Genomic DNA, 18,305 nt, shown 5'->3' with positions numbered 1-18,305 from the left:
GGGCGCTCACAGTGCAGAGCTGAGAGTGCAGGGCGCTCACAGTGCAGAGCTGAGAGTGCAGGGCGCTCACAGTGCAGAGCTGAGAGTGCAGGGCGCTCACAGTGCAGAGCTGAGAGTGCAGGGCGCTCACAGTGCAGAGCTGAGAGTGCAGGGCGCTCACAGTGCAGAGCTGAGAGTGCAGGGCGCTCACAGTGCAGAGCTGAGAGTGCAGGGCGCTCACAGTGCAGAGCTGAGAGTGCAGGGCGCTCACAGTGCAGAGCTGAGAGTGCAGGGCGCTCAGTGCAGAGCTGAGAGTGCAGGGTGCCCAGTGCAGAGCTGTGGGCACGGGTGGCACTGGGGCGCTTCTCACACAATGCTGAAGAAAATAACTACCGGAAAACAAAGTATTGTACTCCAGAACCACAGCCGAAAACTGGCTCCTCCCACACATGTGACTGATCACATGGTCATGACATCACCAAAGGTCCTTTCCCACACTAAGTCTAGCAATGAACCCGGAAGTTACCAATGTCATCCAGGAGCCGGCAAGTAGTAGAAAAGCTTCGTGCGGGTGAGGGCTGATCGCGTCTTCTCTCCTCCTGTCTGCTTCTTGCGGTTAGTGCACACCTGACTGTATGAATGGCGTCTTATATGCTGTAGGAGGGGTGTTAGCATGTAGTGTGCTCTGGGGGACAGAACGGAGAGGAGGCATTACACATGTGTGGTCCTGTACTCATCACTTACCTTCTCTCACCCCTTTAGGGCTCATGCACATGGCTGAATTGCGGGTCCACAAAACTCGGATACTGGTTGTGTGCATTGCTCATTTTGCTAAAACAGACAAAAAAAAAGGACATTTTCTAGATTTTTGTGAGGCTGTGGACAGCACACAGAGCGCTCTAACAGTAAGGCCTCCTGCACACGAACGTGGACCGCATTTACGGATCCCCAGTACACGGATGCGGACCCATTCACTTCAATGGGTCCGCAAATCCGGAGCTGTGGAACGGAACCCTACGGAAGCACTACGGAGTGGGGTTTCGTCCCGTACTTCTGTTCCGCAAAAATATAGAACATGTCCTATCTTTTTGCGGAACGGCCGGATCGCGGACCCATTAAAGAGAATGGGTCCGCGATCCGCTGCGGCTGCTTCACGGACGGTGTTCGTTCATTGCGGCCTGCATTTTGTGGGCCACAGCACGACCACGTTTGTGTGCAGGAGGAATAAAAGGGATATTCTGGTTTCAGAAAAATAAAGAGAAAGACCTAGCACTCTGAATATGTAGCCAAAATAGAGACATGATTAGTACAATATTTGATTATTTATTTAAAAATATAACAGCAGCGTATAGAATATTATCTATTGTGACATAGCAGCATAAAAGTGACCAATAATAAATAAAATACACATAAAATAGCAGCAGTGATAATATCAGCAAATGATTATAATATAATCAAATAATGGCAATGATTAAAATTCAACCATAGAGAAACCGCAATCTGTAAATGGGTTTTAGCATAAACTGTTCCTCCTATACCGCAGTTGAAAGTGCAAAAAGTGCGTTTAATAGCAGCAATAGTTAGTGTCCAGCAGACCCCAAACTGTGTACAGGTCTTTGCATATGAAATCGCTATTCCACGGGATAAAACTATCCGGGACGGATATCCTTAAGTGTTCACAGTTCAAGAATATTGCTACTGACTTTCTGTGGCAGCGCACACATAAATCGCCAGTCTTTATAATAACACACGGAAGGCCAGAAGGTACAATGTAGTAACTTCTCACGGTGGCGTCCCACCCAGTTGCAGTTACTATATACCCTTGTTACCTTAATCTGGTCAATGTGTGAATGCAGGCTTGATGATTCGTAGTATAATGGATGTCAGCTGTACTTATCCAAACTACGTTCCCACGGCTGGCCTAGCGCTCAGTGAAGACGTGTATCGTCAGCTTTTTATCTTTCTTCCGGAGACTTTAGTTCATATCCAGGGGCGATTCTTTACCAGCATGCCAGTGCAAGGTATGGCCCATATGCATTTCAGGCATGTAACAGTGACCCCCTTCCTCAGTGGTAACCTTGCAGTATATCCCCTGCGCCTTATATACTCTAATCCAGGTGAGTATCAAAAGCCGAACTGGAATCAGTCAATCCCATAGATGCATGCAAAACCCGGATTTGCCATGTTGCGGTTTTTATGCATTAACTGTGCTTAAACATAATATAAAACATAATAGATGTAACAGTAAATTTATAATGTGTTAAATTGTTCTAAAATATAAAAAAAATTGTTCTAAAATATATTAAAAACATTATTTATTCCTCATAACAGCCATGATGGGTTGAATGGGTTACTTAATACGTATCCTTTGTAGAGGCCATTAACACATGGGGGGAATGTTTTACATGTCCCCCACTGTGTTAAGGACCAATAGCTTCACAAAAACCCAAATAATTCCCAATCCGCATTCAACCCATTGGGTACCAATGATCCAAAATCAAATATCAATTTAGATTCCAATCTGGACATCTTTTTTTATCAAGTCGCCCCCCCCCCCCCCCCCCCCCTCCAGTCTGGCTCCACTTTAGCAAGTGCTGTATATGTTAGACCAGTGGGGTCTTTATTATGACACATTTTAAAGTGTCTGGACAAAGTGTGATTTTCATACCCGTTACGTATGTTGGCCACATGTTCGGAGAGCCTCTTTTAAATATATTTTAGAACAATTTTTTATATATTTTAGAACAATTTAACACATTATAAATTTACTGTTACATCTATTATGTTTAAGCAGTTATGGTGTATAAAACGCAATTTTACAAGAAAAACCGCACAGTTAATGCATAAAAACCGCAACATGGCAAATCCGGGTTTTGCATGCATCTATGGGATTGACTGATTCCAGTTCGGCTTTTGATACTCACCTGGATTAGAGTATATAAGGAGCAGGGGATATACTGCAAGGTTACCATTGAGGAAGGGGTCACTGTTACATCCCCGAAACGTGTATGGGCCATACCTTGCACTGGCATGCTGGTAAAGATTCTCCCCTGGATATGAAATAAAGTCTCCGGAAGAAAGATAAAAAGCTGACGATACACGTCTTCACTGAGCGCTAGGCCAGCCGTGGGAACGTAGTTTGGATAAGTACAGATGACATCCATTATACTACGAATCATCAAGCCCGCATTCACACATTGACCAGATTAAGGTAACAAGGGTATATAGTAACTGCAACTGGGTGGGACGCCACCGTGAGAAGTTACTACATTGTACCTTCTGGCCTTCCATGTGTTATTATAAAGACTGGCGATTTATGTGTGCGCTGCCACAGAAAGTCAGTAGCAATATTCTTGAACTGTGAACACTTAAGGATATCCGTCCCGGATAGTTTTATCCCGTGGAATAGCGATTTCATATGCAAAGACCTGTACACAGTTTGGGGTCTGCTGGACACTAACTATTGCTGCTATTAAACGCACTTTTTGCACTTTCAACTGCGGTATAGGAGGAACAGTTTATGCTAAAACCCATTTACAGATTGCGGTTTCTCTATGGTTGAATTTTAATCATTGCCATTATTTGATTATATTATCATCATTTGCTGATATTATCACTGCTGCTATTTTATGTTATTGTATGTGTATTTTATTTATTATTGAAGTCACTTTTATGCTGCTATGTCACAATAGATAATATTCTATACGCTGCTGTGTTATATTTTTAAATAATCAAATATTGTACTAATCATGTCTCGATTTTGGCTACATATTCAGAGTGCTAGGTCTTTCTCTTTATTTTTCTAAATACCTTTTTTGTGGTGGGCCACATAGACCTAGAGCACCTGTTCCATATTGTCTAGCTGTAGTGATCCACAGATATCCTACTTTGATATTCTGGTTTCATGATATCTATCCTTAGGGCTCATGCACATGAACATATTTTTCGTGTCCCTTCCGTTTTTTTGCGGCCTGTATGCGGAACCATTCACTTCAATGGGGCTGCAAAGAGAACAGAAATGACTCCGTGTGCATTCCGTTTCCGTATGTCCGTTCTGCCAAAAGAATAGAGCATGTCCTATTATTGTCCGCATTACGGACAAGGATAGTACTGTTCTATTAGGGGCCAGCTGTTCCGTTTCGCAAAATATGGAATGCACACGGCTGGTACCCGTGTTTTGCAATTCTGCAATTTGTAGACCGCAAATCAACAACGGTTGTGTGCATGAGCCCTTAGTCATCAGTATCGGATTGGTGGGGGCCCGACTCTGCACTCACACCAATCAGCTGTTTAAAGCGACGGGTGCACTCATGTGAGCGCTGTGTCCTTTTCAGTGTTTACCTGCTCGCCGTCTACGGTTTAGTGGTGGTGCAGTGTAATTACAGCTTCTTCCCCCATTTAAAGGGAGTCTGTCACCTAATCTGAGCCTTTTAGATCGCTCAGATCAGGTTATAAACTCCTCATTACAATGGTACCTTTATTTGTTCTGTCCCTCACAGAGATCTTAAAAAAAAATACTTTTTAACCTTATGCTAATAAGGTCTGGCAAGCGCCCAGGGGCGGCGTTACTGCAGCAAGCGCCCAGGGGCGGCGTTACTGCAGCAAGCGCCCAGGGGCGGCGTTACTGCAGCAAGCGCCCAGGGGCGGCGTTACTGCAGCAAGCCTGAGGATAGGCTATGAATAACAAAAACTTGTGCAACCCCTTTAACCCTTCAGTACCGAGCCACTTTACCTTAAATCCCAGGCCGATTTTTGCAAGTCTGACGTGTCACTCTGTGGTAATAACTTTGGAACGCTTTTACTTAGGCTTCGTTCACATCACCGCTAGGCTTTCCGTTATATTTGTAATTATATTTAAAAATAACGGCTTACTGCAGCAAGTGCCCAGGCCCCTCGGCAATGTGCCCACAAATCCACACCTCTTTCACCCCTCTGGCCCTCCCTTGTTTCCTACTATCACCTCCTGTAATAGACCTGTAATCTATGATGCTGTGCGCACGATCAATGCCGCTCCGGGACATATGGCCCGCTCACAGACCGTATATCTCAGAGAGCATCTGGTCGTGTGCAAAGGCCCTTAGGCATCGTGGCTGCCTTCCGTGTGAGCCTGTGAGATCCAGCCCCTTGGATAACTATTTTGTGAGGAATTACTGTTTTAAATGTAGAAAAATTCAAATTTTGAAAGTTGTGAATTTTTCCAAATTTCTGATAAATTTTTGATCATTTTATAAAAAAAAGGTGAAATCTATAGACTCAAATTTACCACTGTCATGAAGTACAATGTGTCACGAGAAAACAATCTTAGAACGGCTTGGATAAGGGCCCGATCACATCACCGTCTGGATTTCCGTTCTATTCGTCCATTCAGAGGATGAATAAAACGCAAATAAACGGATCCGTTGTAAATCCCATTCACTTCTATGGAGGTGACAAAGTATCAGTTACACTCTGTTTGGCTCCTTTCCGTCAGCTTCACGTTATTTTAGGCGGAAAAAAATCCTACATGCAGGACTTTTGCTCCTGTCTAAAATGACGGATTTGTGACGGCTCCGTTTTGTTTTGCATTAAAGTAAATTAGTAACGGATTGCTTTGTATGCAATCCGTTTTTTGCTTCTGTTTATTTTTTTTCTGAGCATGCGCAAATGAAATTTGAAAAAATAAAATAAAATAATGCAACATAACGGAAAGTGAACAGATGCATTGTGTCCGTTTTTTAAACTGATCCGTTTTGTCAGTCTGTTAAAAAGACAGAAAATATGCTTTCTGTTAGTGTCCGTTGGCTTTTCGTTATTTATTTACTTTCCGTTATTTTGAGCGGATTGCAAATATAACGGAAAGCCTAGCGGTGATGTGAACGAAGCCTAAGTAAAAGCGTTAAAAGACAAAAACATGCAATGCGACAACTTACTGCAATATACAGTACAAAATTGCATAATAATTACAAGTGCTACACTAAGTGCGAGATAGTTGGCAAATCGTTTTGTACAAAATTATTTGAGCCCGTCTGCCGCACATCAAGGCGATCTCTGTTAGACGGCTAAGTAAAAGCGTTCCAAAGTTATTACCACATAAAGTGACACATGTCAGATTTTCAAAAATCGGCCTGGGATTTAAGGTGAAAAGTGGCTCGGTACTGAAGGGTTAAAGGGGTTGCCCAAGTTTGTTATTCATAGCCTATCCTCAGGAAATGTAATCGATATCAGATCAGTGGGATTCCAACTCCCAGCACCTCCACAATCAACTGCTTGAAGAGACCGCTGTGTTCCGGTGAGTGTGACCGCATCTTCCTAGGCCAATGACATCACATTCCTCGGTCACGTGGCGTAGGCGCAGTTCAGTCCCATTTAATGAGGACCTTTCATGAGTCCGAACTTTATAACATAAGTAGCACGTTAGGTAGGGCATAAAGCGGGGATCCTACAGTGCTTACTATTATTCCTGGGCGCCACTCCGTTCGCCCGCTGTGCCCTCCGGTATTATCTCCGCTCAGTATGCTAATTACTAGCATCAGAACAGGGAGGAGGAGACGCCAGGGTTTCTCAATGGGCGTCTCCTTCTCCCTGGCTGTGGCGCTATCCAATTACATTGCAGAGCGTCACACCTAGGGAGAAGGAGACGCCCACAGAGAGACTCAGTCTCCTCCTCATTGTTCTGATACTCCTAATTATAATACAAGGCGCCAGAATCAACGGGAAGCCACAGCGGACGAACAGGGGGGGGGGGGGGGGGGTCTTTTGGGGGGGAAAAAACAGCCATGGCATCAGTGGGGGCCGACCTATAAGGTAACACCCTCATTAGACTTTTGCAAAACTGATGAAAGGTCCTCTAAGTAAATGGAACTGAGCTGCAATACCAAGCACAGCTGCTATACAATGAATGATGCTGTGCTTGGTCAGGGTCCTCACCGATCTGCTATTGATGACCTATTCTGAGGATAGCTCATCGGTATTAAAACACCCGGAAAACCCCTTTAACCCCTTAGTGACCACCCATACACCTTTTTACGGTGGTCACTAAGGGGCCTTAGGCTGGGCCGCCGCTTTTTTCCAGCAGTCCAGTCTAAGCGCTGCACGGGTCCCCTTTGCAGCGGGAAGTGGGGGCCCAGGTCTCACATGAGAGCCTCGGTCCTGCTCTAACAGCCCTGACTGGCAGGAGTGCCGATCCGGGCTGTTTAACACTTTACATGCCGCGGGCAATGGCGCCCGCCGCATGTAAAGTACTGACAGAGGGAGCGGACTCCCATCGGCACCCCTGCAGCCTGCCGTGATTGGACAACATAGTCATGTGACGTTACATCACTACAGACACACATTACTTAGGTGTTAATCCCTAGAAGCATTGCTTTCAGGAAAGAAGTGTATTACAGACTCCGTATTTCGGATATGTGTCCCTGCCTGACCTCCTAGGGACCTATGATGCTGTGAGTTTGGGTCTGTTAAACTCCTGGTCAGAATGGGTGACACATCCGTAATATCTCCCCCTTAATGCGTAAAATACATGCGGATAATACACTATTGTGGACTGGGCCTAAGGCCTACACACTGATGTATCCTTCCTTACCTTTCCTTTGGGGTCTACATATCCAGGATATGTGGCAAGGGATGAAATATAAGATACACCGTATACGCTATATGTGTCTCTGTCTGTGTCTGTGAGAGTCTTTATAGAGGACCTCTCACCCCTCCTGATGTTTCAGTAACTACTTGCCCTCCCCGTGGAATAACAGTTGTGGACAGTGATGGCCAGTTCGCAGTGTTCGCCCGCGAACACATGCGGGATGCCATCTTAACTCACAAGTCCGGTGATGCACAGGTAAGCCCTTACCTGTGACGCGAGCCGGTCTGAAACAAATGTGGTCACCGGGAGCAGGCGGTTCTGAGAACAGCCGCCGGGGGCCTTCATCGGGGTGTTCTTGGAATGTCTGCTCCCGGTGACCGCATTTGTTTCAGACCGGCTCCCGACACAGGTAAGGGCTTACCTGTGCATCACCGGACTTGTGAGTTAAGATGGCATCCCGCATGTGTTCATTGGCGAACACTGCGAACTGACCATCACTGGTTGTGGAGCATCTATTCTTATACATTAACTCTATGTTGTGCAGTTCCTCTATTATTTCTACTAGAATTTATGAATAAATTGCTAGCAGTCTGCAATAATCCATCTGGACGTAACTAGTTGGGGGGTGTCCCCCGCACAATGTGACGTTAGCTAATTAGTGCTGCCAGTGGCAGATTGTGCAGGGACAACCCCCTCCCCCCCAACCGGTTACACTCAGATGGACCTTCATTGTAGACTGCTGGCAATTCATTTGTAAACTTCTAGAAGGAATAATGGATGAACTACAGAGCTTTATGAAAAGATGATCCAGATTTGGTATTACATGGAGAATGCAAGTAGTTACTAAACCAGACATGTCAAGAGAGGTGACAGGTCCTCTTTAAAGGGCTTGTCTCACTTCAGCAAGCGGCGTTTATCATGAGAGAACTAATGTATTGTGATTGTTCATGTTGCCTCCTTTGCTGGCTTCATTCACAAATACACATTGCTCGTTTCCATGGTCGTGCTTGCTCACTATTGGAAAAAGCACCAGCCTCTCTGGTGGCCAGGACCGTAGGAGCGCACATAGCTTTTCCCTATAGCAGAGGTGGCCAACCTTACAGACACAAAGAGCCAAAAAAAAAAAAAAAAAAGGATAACTACCAGGAGCCACAAGCTATACATTTACACATGAGTCACAGTACTTTTCGCCCTACAAGATGCACCTAGGTTTTACCAAAGAAAAATAAGATTAAAAAATATATTTTTCATCTGATCTGAGGTCTGCTAAAAATGTTTTTATTATTTTTCATTAATAGAGAAAAAAAGAAAAAATATATTTTTCATAAGACCTCAGATCAGACTCCTAAATCAGATCTCCAATCCTCATCTGACCTACAATAAGATCCCCAAACCTCATCAGGCCTCCAAATCAGACCCCCAATGCTCGGATCAGAAAACACAAATCAGACCCTCAGTGCTCAGATCTGACCCCCCATTCTCAGACCTGACCAACCCATGCTCAAATCTGAACCCTTATGCTCAGATCAGACCCCCATTGCTCAGATCAGGACCCCCCATGCTCGGATCAAAACCTCCCATGCTAAGATCAGACCCACATGCTCAGTTCTATAATTTAAAAAAAACCTCTTCCCTCTCCTGATCGGGCACCTGCTACTCTGGAGGTCTGACACGCTCTCCACTGTGACCTGATGAGCACAATTTCAGGTCATAGCGCGTGTCTCCACGTGCTATGTTCTTACACTGTGTGCATCAGGATGTATTGGAGAGTGAGCTGGAGCTGCAAAGTATTAACAGTGCCCGATCAGGAAAAGAGATCTGAGCATGGGGTGGAGAGTGAGCCGGCCTGACTGCTTCCTGGCTCCACAGCTAGAGCCTCACTTGAAGAAGCAAAGAGCCACATGCTGCTCAAGAGCCACAGGTTGGCCACCCCTGCCCTATAGTGTACAAGCACGACCACCACAGATGGACTGCAGGGTGGTCGTAACCATGGAAACAAGCAGTGTATAATGTGAAAATATGAAAAATGAATCCAGCCAGCAAAGGAACCCTTTAACGAATTTTGAGAACATTTAAGGGTGGACACATGTGCATGTCCTTTTGGTATACATTGGGGCAGCCAGTATGTATTCTCGCTGAATGCCATAGTGTACATGGACCCTAGTGCTGTTTCATGTGTGTGACTTAGTGTCTGGCTTCCTATACACATTCATAGGGGCGTTCATTTGGAACGTTCATTGGCCAGTGTAAGCGACCCACCCATGAGCCGCCAAAACGTGCAAATGCATGCCTTATCATTATCAAATAATCCATTTATGTTTTATGGAACTGATGTGTTCATTTCATTTTCAGATACCATAAACTGGGTGGAATTCTACATGGTAAGGTGAACATGATTCATTTGTGATCTCCTGTGACTGGACCAAAGGTTGGTTTCCAAGATGTGCTGTTAACTCCTAATCGTATTATACAGTTACTCTCCATTTACTCTGGTCTACACAGGGTTCTCGGAGGACACGTCACGTTTCTTCACATGACCTCATTTTTGGGTCACATCTGATCGACATCCATTCATTTCAATGGTGCAGCAAAAAAATGGGGACAGCACACTGTAAAATACTGATATATCTTTCTGCAAAGAACACTCACTACCTCCTCCCTGCTGCTCTCGACAGTTGTGGTGTCCAGTCAGTCAGGAGGCGGCTACAGGTGTCATTCCCTGTGTAAGAAGCCAGGCATCTGCGCATCCATCATGAACAGGACAGATTTTATCCCCTCGCGGTAAACGGTAAGGCCCCTTTTACACGAGAGAGAATTCCGTGCGGGTGCAATGCGTGAGGTGAACGCATTGCACCCGCACTGAATCCGGACCCATTCACTTCAATGGGGCTGTGCACATGAGCGGCGATTTTTCGCGCATAACTTGTGCGTCGCGTGAAAATCGCAGCATGCTCTATATTGTGCGTTTTTCACGCAACGCAGGCCCCATAGAAGTGAATGGGGCTGCGTGAAAATCGCAAGCATCCGCCAGCAAGTACGGATGCGGTGCGATTTTCACGCATGGTTGCTAGGTGACGATCAGGATGGGGACCCGATCTTTATTATTTTCCCTTATAACACGGTTATAAGGGAAAATAATAGCATTCTTAATAGAGAATGCTAAGTAAATTAGGGATGGAAGGGTTAAAAAATAATTAAACTCGCCTCATCCACTTGTTCGTGCAGTTCAGCTCGTCTTCTTTCTTCTTCTTTGAGGACCTGGGAGGAAAAGGACCTTTGATGACGTCACTGCGCTCATCACATGGTCCATCATTATCCATTATGTCACCAAAGGTCCTTTTCCTCCCAGGTCCTCAAAGAAGAAAGAAGATAATGAGCCGGACTGCACAAACAAGTGGATGAGGTGAGTTTAATTTTATTTTTTTTACCCCCGCCATCCCTAATTTACTTAGTATTCTGTATTAAGAATGCTATTATTTTCCCTTATAACTACAGGGAGTGCAGAATTATTAGGCAAGTTGTATTTTTGAGGATTAATTTTATTATTGAACAACAACCATGTTCTCAATGAACCCAAAAAACTCATTAATATCAAAGCTGAATATTTTTGGAAGTAGTTTTTAGTTTGTTTTTAGTTTTAGCTATTTTAGGGGGATATCTGTGTGTGCAGGTGACTATTACTGTGCATAATTATTAGGCAACTTAACAAAAAACAAATATATACCCATTTCAATTATTTATTTTTACCAGTGAAACCAATATAACATCTCAACATTCACAAATATACATTTCTGACATTCAAAAACAAAACAAAAACAAATCAGTGACCAATATAGCCACCTTTCTTTGCAAGGACACTCAAAAGCCTGCCATCCATGGATTCTGTCAGTGTTTTGATCTGTTCACCATCAACATTGCGTGCAGCAGCAACCACAGCCTCCCAGACACTGTTCAGAGAGGTGTACTGTTTTCCCTCCTTGTAAATCTCACATTTGATGATGGACCACAGGTTCTCAATGGGGTTCAGATCAGGTGAACAAGGAGGCCATGTCATTAGATTTTCTTCTTTTATACCCTTTCTTGCCAGCCATGCTGTGGAGTACTTGGACGCGTGTGATGGAGCATTGTCCTGCATGAAAATCATGTTTTTCTTGAAGGATTCAGACTTCTTCCTGTACCACTGCTTGAAGAAGGTGTCTTCCAGAAACTGGCAGTAGGACTGGGAGTTGAGCTTGACTCCACCCTCAACCCGAAAAGGCCCCACAAGCTCATCTTTGATGATACCAGCCCAAACCAGTACTCCACCTTGCTGGCGTCTGAGTCGGACTGGAGCTCTCTGCCCTTTACCAATCCAGCCACGGGCCCATCCATCTGGCCCATCAAGACTCACTCTCATTTCATCAGTCCATAAAACCTTAGAAAAATCAGTCTTGACGTTTCAGCTTGTGTGTCTTGTTCAGTGGTGGTCGTCTTTCAGCCTTTCTTACCTTGGCCATGTCTCTGAGTATTGGACACCTTGTGCTTTTGGGCACTCCAGTGATGTTGCAGCTCTGAAATATGGCCAAACTGGTGGCAAGTGACATCTTGGCAGCTGCACGCTTGACTTTTCTCAGTTCATGGGCAGTTATTTTGCGCCTTGGTTTTTCCACACGCTTCTTGCGACCCTGTTGACTATTTTGAATGAAACGCTTGATTGTTCGATGATCACGCTTCAGAAGCTTTGCAATTTTAAGAGTGCTGCATCCCTCTGCAAGATATCTCACTATTTTGGACTTTTCTGAGCCTGTCAAGTCCTTCTTTTGACCCATTTTGCCAAAGGGAAGGAAGTTGCCTAATAATTATGCACACCTAATATAGGGTGTTGATGTCATTAGACCACACCCCTTCTCATTACAGAGATGCACATCACCTAATATGCTTAATTGGTAGTAGGCTTTCGAGCCTATACAGCTTGGAGTAAGACAACATGCATAAAGAGGATGATGTGGTCAAAATACTCATTTGCCTAATAATTCTGCACGCAGTGTATGTTATAAGCGAAAATAATAAAATCTACACAACACCGATCCCAAACCAGAAATTCTGTGAAGAAGTTCGGGTCTGAGTACCAAACATGCCGATTTTTCTCCCATGCGTGCAAAACGCATAAACGCTTTTCACTCGTGCGGAAAAATCGCGTATTTTCCCGCAACGCACCCACAACGCCCGTGTGAAAGAGGCCTTAAAGGTTCCTCGCTGGAAGCAGAGATACGGAGACCTGTTAGGAATTTATACAGAGAGTGCATTAGAAAATCGTATTTGTTTGACTCTTTACAGTTCACAGAACAAGTGGTGTACGGATTCATAGTCTATGGACTTTCTATAACTCCATCCATCGCTCGCTTGGAGAGTCCAACAGAGACAAAGGGCCTCAGTCCGAACCCCACTGATGAAAACTTCTATTGTGTCTCTATTGGTATTTTATTCCAGTAGAAATAACAGAGGAATGATGCAAAAAGGATGTGTGCCAACATCTGGTTTTAACTAGCGGCAAAAAAAATTGGTAACACATTTCCTTTAAATGTTTAGACATTGTGTCTTAAAGGGGTTGTCCCACAATAGCCATTATTTTCTGATCATGGGGAGGTTTTAACGATCATGAGGGATGCCCTGAGTCCCTATTCCTCCTCGCTGCACAATCACAGTTTTTGTAGCTTGTAATTTTTAAATTCAAACCACACGTTCTCCAGTCAAAGTGTTACAGTGTGACCTAAAAGGGGAAAATGTTGTGTGTTCAATTTTAGTTTGTGCTACTATAGGGTACGATCAACCGGGACACGTCCATGTATATTATAGTAGCATCGGTCCGTCTCTAGCGCGCCCTCCCGCACAGCTGCGCCGCACATCCACAATAGTTCAGCCGTGAGTCCTCCTGTGCTATGTTATGTGGCCAGCTATGGCTATAGTTGATGGACCATACTTTCCACTAGGTTTTGTGCATGGCCAGCCACGTTCTCCTAGCTCAGACCAGGAATATTCACTCTGTAGATTATGCAAACTACAGAAACTATGGTAGACTAACTATGGATACCTTAAAGGCTTTGGACACCATTGGGTGAATATTTTTTTTTATTGTATGCTACTTATCTTGGGCTAAAGAATTTTTCCACTTGACCATCCCCAAAAAATTTCAACCCTTCGTCTTTTATGTTCTTAATATACTAAGCTGAACTCATTATGATAGTTCAGCTGAAATCAGTATTTATGAGCTGTCAGGAAAGTAGAGATAAGGGCTCATGCACTTGAACGTATTTTCTTTCCGTGTCCATTCAGTTTTTTTTTTGTTTGTTTTTTGCAGCCCGCATACGGAACCATTCATTTCAACGGGTCCGCAATAAAAACGGAAGTTACTCCGTTTCCGTATGTCCATTCTGCAAAAAAATAGAACACGTCCTATTATTGTCCACATTACGGACAAGGATAGGACTGTTCTATTAGGGGCCAGCTGTTCAATTCTGCAAAATACGGAATGCACACGGACTGTGGATCTGTTTTTTGAGGACCGTAAAATACATAGGATCGTGTGCATGAGCCCTAAGGGTTATATCCTGAGCTACTTAACAGGTTTTAGTGAGAATCAGAAAGAACAGTCTGCAGATTCAGTGAGACTTGAAATCTGTAGGAGACAAACTGTTGAAAATGTTTAATAGAGACCAATTGGAAAAATGTATTTTTTTTTAAAATCCGAAATGCCCCTAAATGTGTTCACAGCCTTAGGCCTCATGCTCACGGCCGTTGTTTTGGTCCGCATCTGAGTCGCCGTTTTGGCGGCTCGGATGCGGACCCATTCACTTCAAAGGGGCCACAAAAGATGCTTACAGCACTCCGTGTGCTGTCTACATCCGTTGCTCCGTTCCGTGGCCCCGCTAAAAAAATAGAACATATCCTATTCTTGTCCGTGCTGCGTGGACAAGAATAGGCATTAATATTAAAGGCTGTCTGTGCCGTTCCGCAAATTGCGGAACGCGCATGGACGCCATCTGTGTTTTGTGGATCCGCGATTTGCGGACTGCAAAACACACCACGGTCGTGTGCATGAGGCCTTAAAAGCAGCTGTCCTGCGTAACAGCTGCGGTAAGTCATTGGCTGCAGCAGCTCATGTGACCCCCGTCAATGCTGGAAGTTTACAAACAAAGAGCATAGCGCAGAGAGCACAATGTTAGTCTTGAAGGAACCAAGAACCAAGTGGCGGGGAGCAGATAAGTGGGTTTCCCTTCACAGAGAAAAAAGTGTTAAAGTCACCATGTAATCTTTAGAGCAACTCAAGACTGAATTTTTAAAGGGGTTGTCAGGCTTCAGAGCTGAACCCGGACATACCTGCATTTTCACTCAGGCAGCCCCCCCTGACTTGAGAGCAGTTCATGCTCCGATGCTCTCCTTTGCATCATTTATAGGAGATCCGGTGACGTACCGGGCTCTCCATGGGGCTGCCAGGAAGCCCGGTGACGTCACTGGCACTGATGGGCTGGATTTAGTGCTGCCCTAGCCAGATAAACGGCTAGGGCAGCGCTAAAGCACCGAACACACTGCCGGGTGGAAGTTTCCGCCCGGCGGTGTGTTATGATGAACACAAGAGCCCGCGCAGGGCAAGGGAGCGCATCGGAGCATGAGATGCTCCGATGCTAGCCTCAGGGGGGCTGCCTGGGTGAAAATAGGGGTAGCTCTGAACCCAGACAACCCCTTTAATTGTATCCTTCTTGATGTGCTGGACCTTATTCACATTCATTTAAGAAAGCAGACAACCCTTTTAGGCTGGGTTCACATCACGTTTTTGTCTTTCGTTTAATGTATTGTAAAAATGTATGCGCTAACGTATATGTTTTTTTTTTTTACTGGGCTCTACAGAATGGTATAGCATAGTGTACTACGCTTTTGTATCCTTTTTAAATATAGGGCAAAAATGTGAAGTGAACCCAGCCTCAGGCTACTTTCACACTTGCGTTGTTGTTTTCCATCATTAAGATCCGGCAGAGGTTCGCAATACCGGAAAAAAAAGTTTCCGTTTAGTCCTCATGCATTCTGAATGGAAAGAGATCCGTTCAGGATGTCTTCCATTCCGGCAGCATTCCTTTTTGTGACCAGACACAAAACCGCTGTGAGCTGCGGTGGTGATGGATCCTTTTTTTTTTTTTTCTTTGAGCTTAAAAACCCGGATCAGTCACCCATTAACATTTAATGTGTTTAGTGACGGATCCATTTTTTTCCTTTTTGATTTCACACATCCTAACGGAACGGATGCATCCTGATGTGCAAAATCAAAACGGATCCGTTTAATTCCAGTATTGAGATCCTCTGCCGGAACACAAGTGTGAAAGTAGCCTTAGCTGTATAATAGCCGTGTGACACAGCAGAGAAGCATTGTGTGTAGCCGTTCTTTTTATGTGACGTCAGGATCCGATTTCTACAGACGATGTCATGCTCTCGTTGCTTTGTTTTCTCTCTCGTCCAGCCTGAAGGGTCGACGTGTCAGAGTGTTTTGACCCCAGCCATGGCTCTTGCTGCTGTTTCTGCCACCTATCAAGTGCTCAGAGGGACTACTGGAATTTTCACTAGTCATCCGGCCTCGTTACTGTCGAGGGCCCCAGCTTTGTGCGCTTGTATCCTGAATAGGTGGGTGATGTGTCTGCAGGCACTATGAAATATTGTTGTAAAAGTGATGCGACGGCAGTTCTGTTGTTTTAGGAAAGAGTTGCTCATTCATCACACTCTCAAACAGTGGGTCTTTGTTGCTGCGGTTGTAGAACAGAGGGCTTCCGTAAGTAGCATCACGCCGCGTTATTCAGCCCGGTACAGCCAGCACAGTTGATTCTTCTGTTTATCTGTCTGGTCGGTCGGATGCATTAATCAGAATTGTACATTACTGAGATTGCCAAACCATGTCCTCAGTATCTGTTAGTGGATTAAGAACCACAATGTATATTCTAACCCTGGAATCTGGATTTATTTAATGTAGACGGAGGATGACATCACAGAGAAAAACTGATCATTTGGAGAGAACAGCGAACACCTTTAGACAAGAGGTAAGTGACTGTGACAGTTTTCACACTGGCTCTAAGCCTAATAGGCGACGCTTCTTGGTTTGTACAGATCACTTTACTGCAGCTATCTGCTTATTATTACAGGCAGGATTAGAATGACAGATAACATATATGTGTGTGTATATATAATATCACAGGATCCAGAGCGGAGGGAGTGTCATAGCTGCTGGGTGTCTGCTGTTTCACACAACAAACACCCAGGGCTAATGTCTGGCAGCGGAACGTCTCCAATGTATTACATAATGATTAGAGATCTGTTCACATCATGCTTTCATCCTCTATTTGACGTATATGTCAGGAGGTGCTCCGAAAATATTCCAGAAGGCTGTGCTATATCCCACTGTGTAAGAATGCAGAGGGATATGCTGTCCATGGGCTGTCATCGCTATGTATGTATGAAAATATATAAATGATATATAATTTTTTTTTTCTGTATTCCATTTTATAAAATAATATAATTGTAAGTATTCACCGGTTGAGCAGGTATGGATATGGTGCTCACTCCGCAACTCACCCCGAGTCGTCAAAAAGTTATGAATTATTAAATAGCGTGTCTATTGGAGGGCACACAAATATCTGGTTCTATACAGACTCAAAAATTTTATAAAAAAGAAATTTATTCAACATACACATTCTAAAACATATAAAAAATATATAAAAACAACAAGATGAACTGCTCATATGTGGTAACAGTACAGACATAGGAGTCGTCACGTGATACGCCAAAACACACGTGGGACGCCAACGGCGAACGACTCAATGCCAATCCCCTCAAATTTACAGCGAGCCTCAAGACGTGAAGCCGAAACACCCGGGGGACTTGAAACGTACACTACCACTAGGGTGTGGCTGTAACCATATACATGTGTTTACTTCAGTGTAATAGTTGAATCACGGAGTGCTGTTAATATATTGAGGAGAGACAGTGGAACTACCTATATCTTGATACGCAGCACATACAATGGGATGCTGTAAGCAATACATAGGAGGATATTAACTGGACACGTGGTTTAATGCATATAGCTGCTGATGTATAGTGTGCCGCAGCACGTGTATGTGTTACTGATACGAGGATATAACTATCTACCTGTGCTTATCCCAGTGAAGCAGCTAAATTACCAAGTGTTGTTACATTAAGGAGAGACAGTGTGACCACCCTTCAGTACGCAACATTTATAATATATTGGGCCGGATGCGACCAATGTTACACAGGTGGATAATGGTTACAACTGGACATATGTTCTAATGCAATATAACCATTGATTTATAATCATTTGCACATCGCACGGACGTGTGTGCAATAAGTGTGGCGTAGGTCGTGGAAGTTCATACGGCCTATCTCTGAATTTAGACGTGATTCAAAGAACGTTAATCGTATCTTCACATTGAATACCGTGTTACGTGCGCGTATTATTGAACGGTTGCTTCCTGTTATCACATATGAGCAGTTCATCTTTGTTATAAGACTATCTTGTTGTTTTTATATTTTTTTTTTTTATGTTTTACAATGTGTATTTTGAATAAATTTATTTTTTATTCCTTTTTGAGTCTGTATAGAACCAGATATTTGTGTGCCCTCCAACAGACACGTTATTTAATAATGTTCTCTACTAATCTATTCCATGAAGTAAAGAAAGGTATACTGCCACACATACGGCCTCCGTCGGACGTATGGAGCCTGCTCAGTGTGT

General features: G+C 44.1%; 1 protein-coding gene across 2 annotated transcripts in view; it reads left to right on the top strand.

The window, feature by feature from the left end:
- The first annotated feature begins 472 nt into the window (after positions 1–472).
- The window catches only part of OXNAD1 (oxidoreductase NAD binding domain containing 1), a 96,120-nt gene continuing 78,287 nt past the window's right edge, over positions 473–18,305 (top strand). Inside the window, exons 1-4 of one of the 2 annotated variants that reach the window (XM_040432316.1) lie at positions 473–550; positions 9,890–9,965; positions 16,026–16,186; positions 16,530–16,596. In XM_040432316.1, coding sequence (XP_040288250.1) covers positions 16,065–16,186; positions 16,530–16,596 — 189 coding nt within the window. In that variant the 5' untranslated portion in view covers positions 473–550; positions 9,890–9,965; positions 16,026–16,064. Of the gene's footprint in view, positions 595–9,889; positions 9,966–16,025; positions 16,187–16,529; positions 16,597–18,305 lie in introns of both variants that reach the window. The other variant, XM_040432315.1, reaches the window with a different exon arrangement.

Source organism: Bufo bufo, chromosome 5 (genome assembly GCF_905171765.1).
Source record: "Bufo bufo chromosome 5, aBufBuf1.1, whole genome shotgun sequence".
NCBI lineage: Eukaryota > Metazoa > Chordata > Amphibia > Anura > Bufonidae > Bufo > Bufo bufo.
Note: the sequence above shows the minus strand (reverse complement) of the source record. Positions and strands in the feature narration are given on the sequence as shown.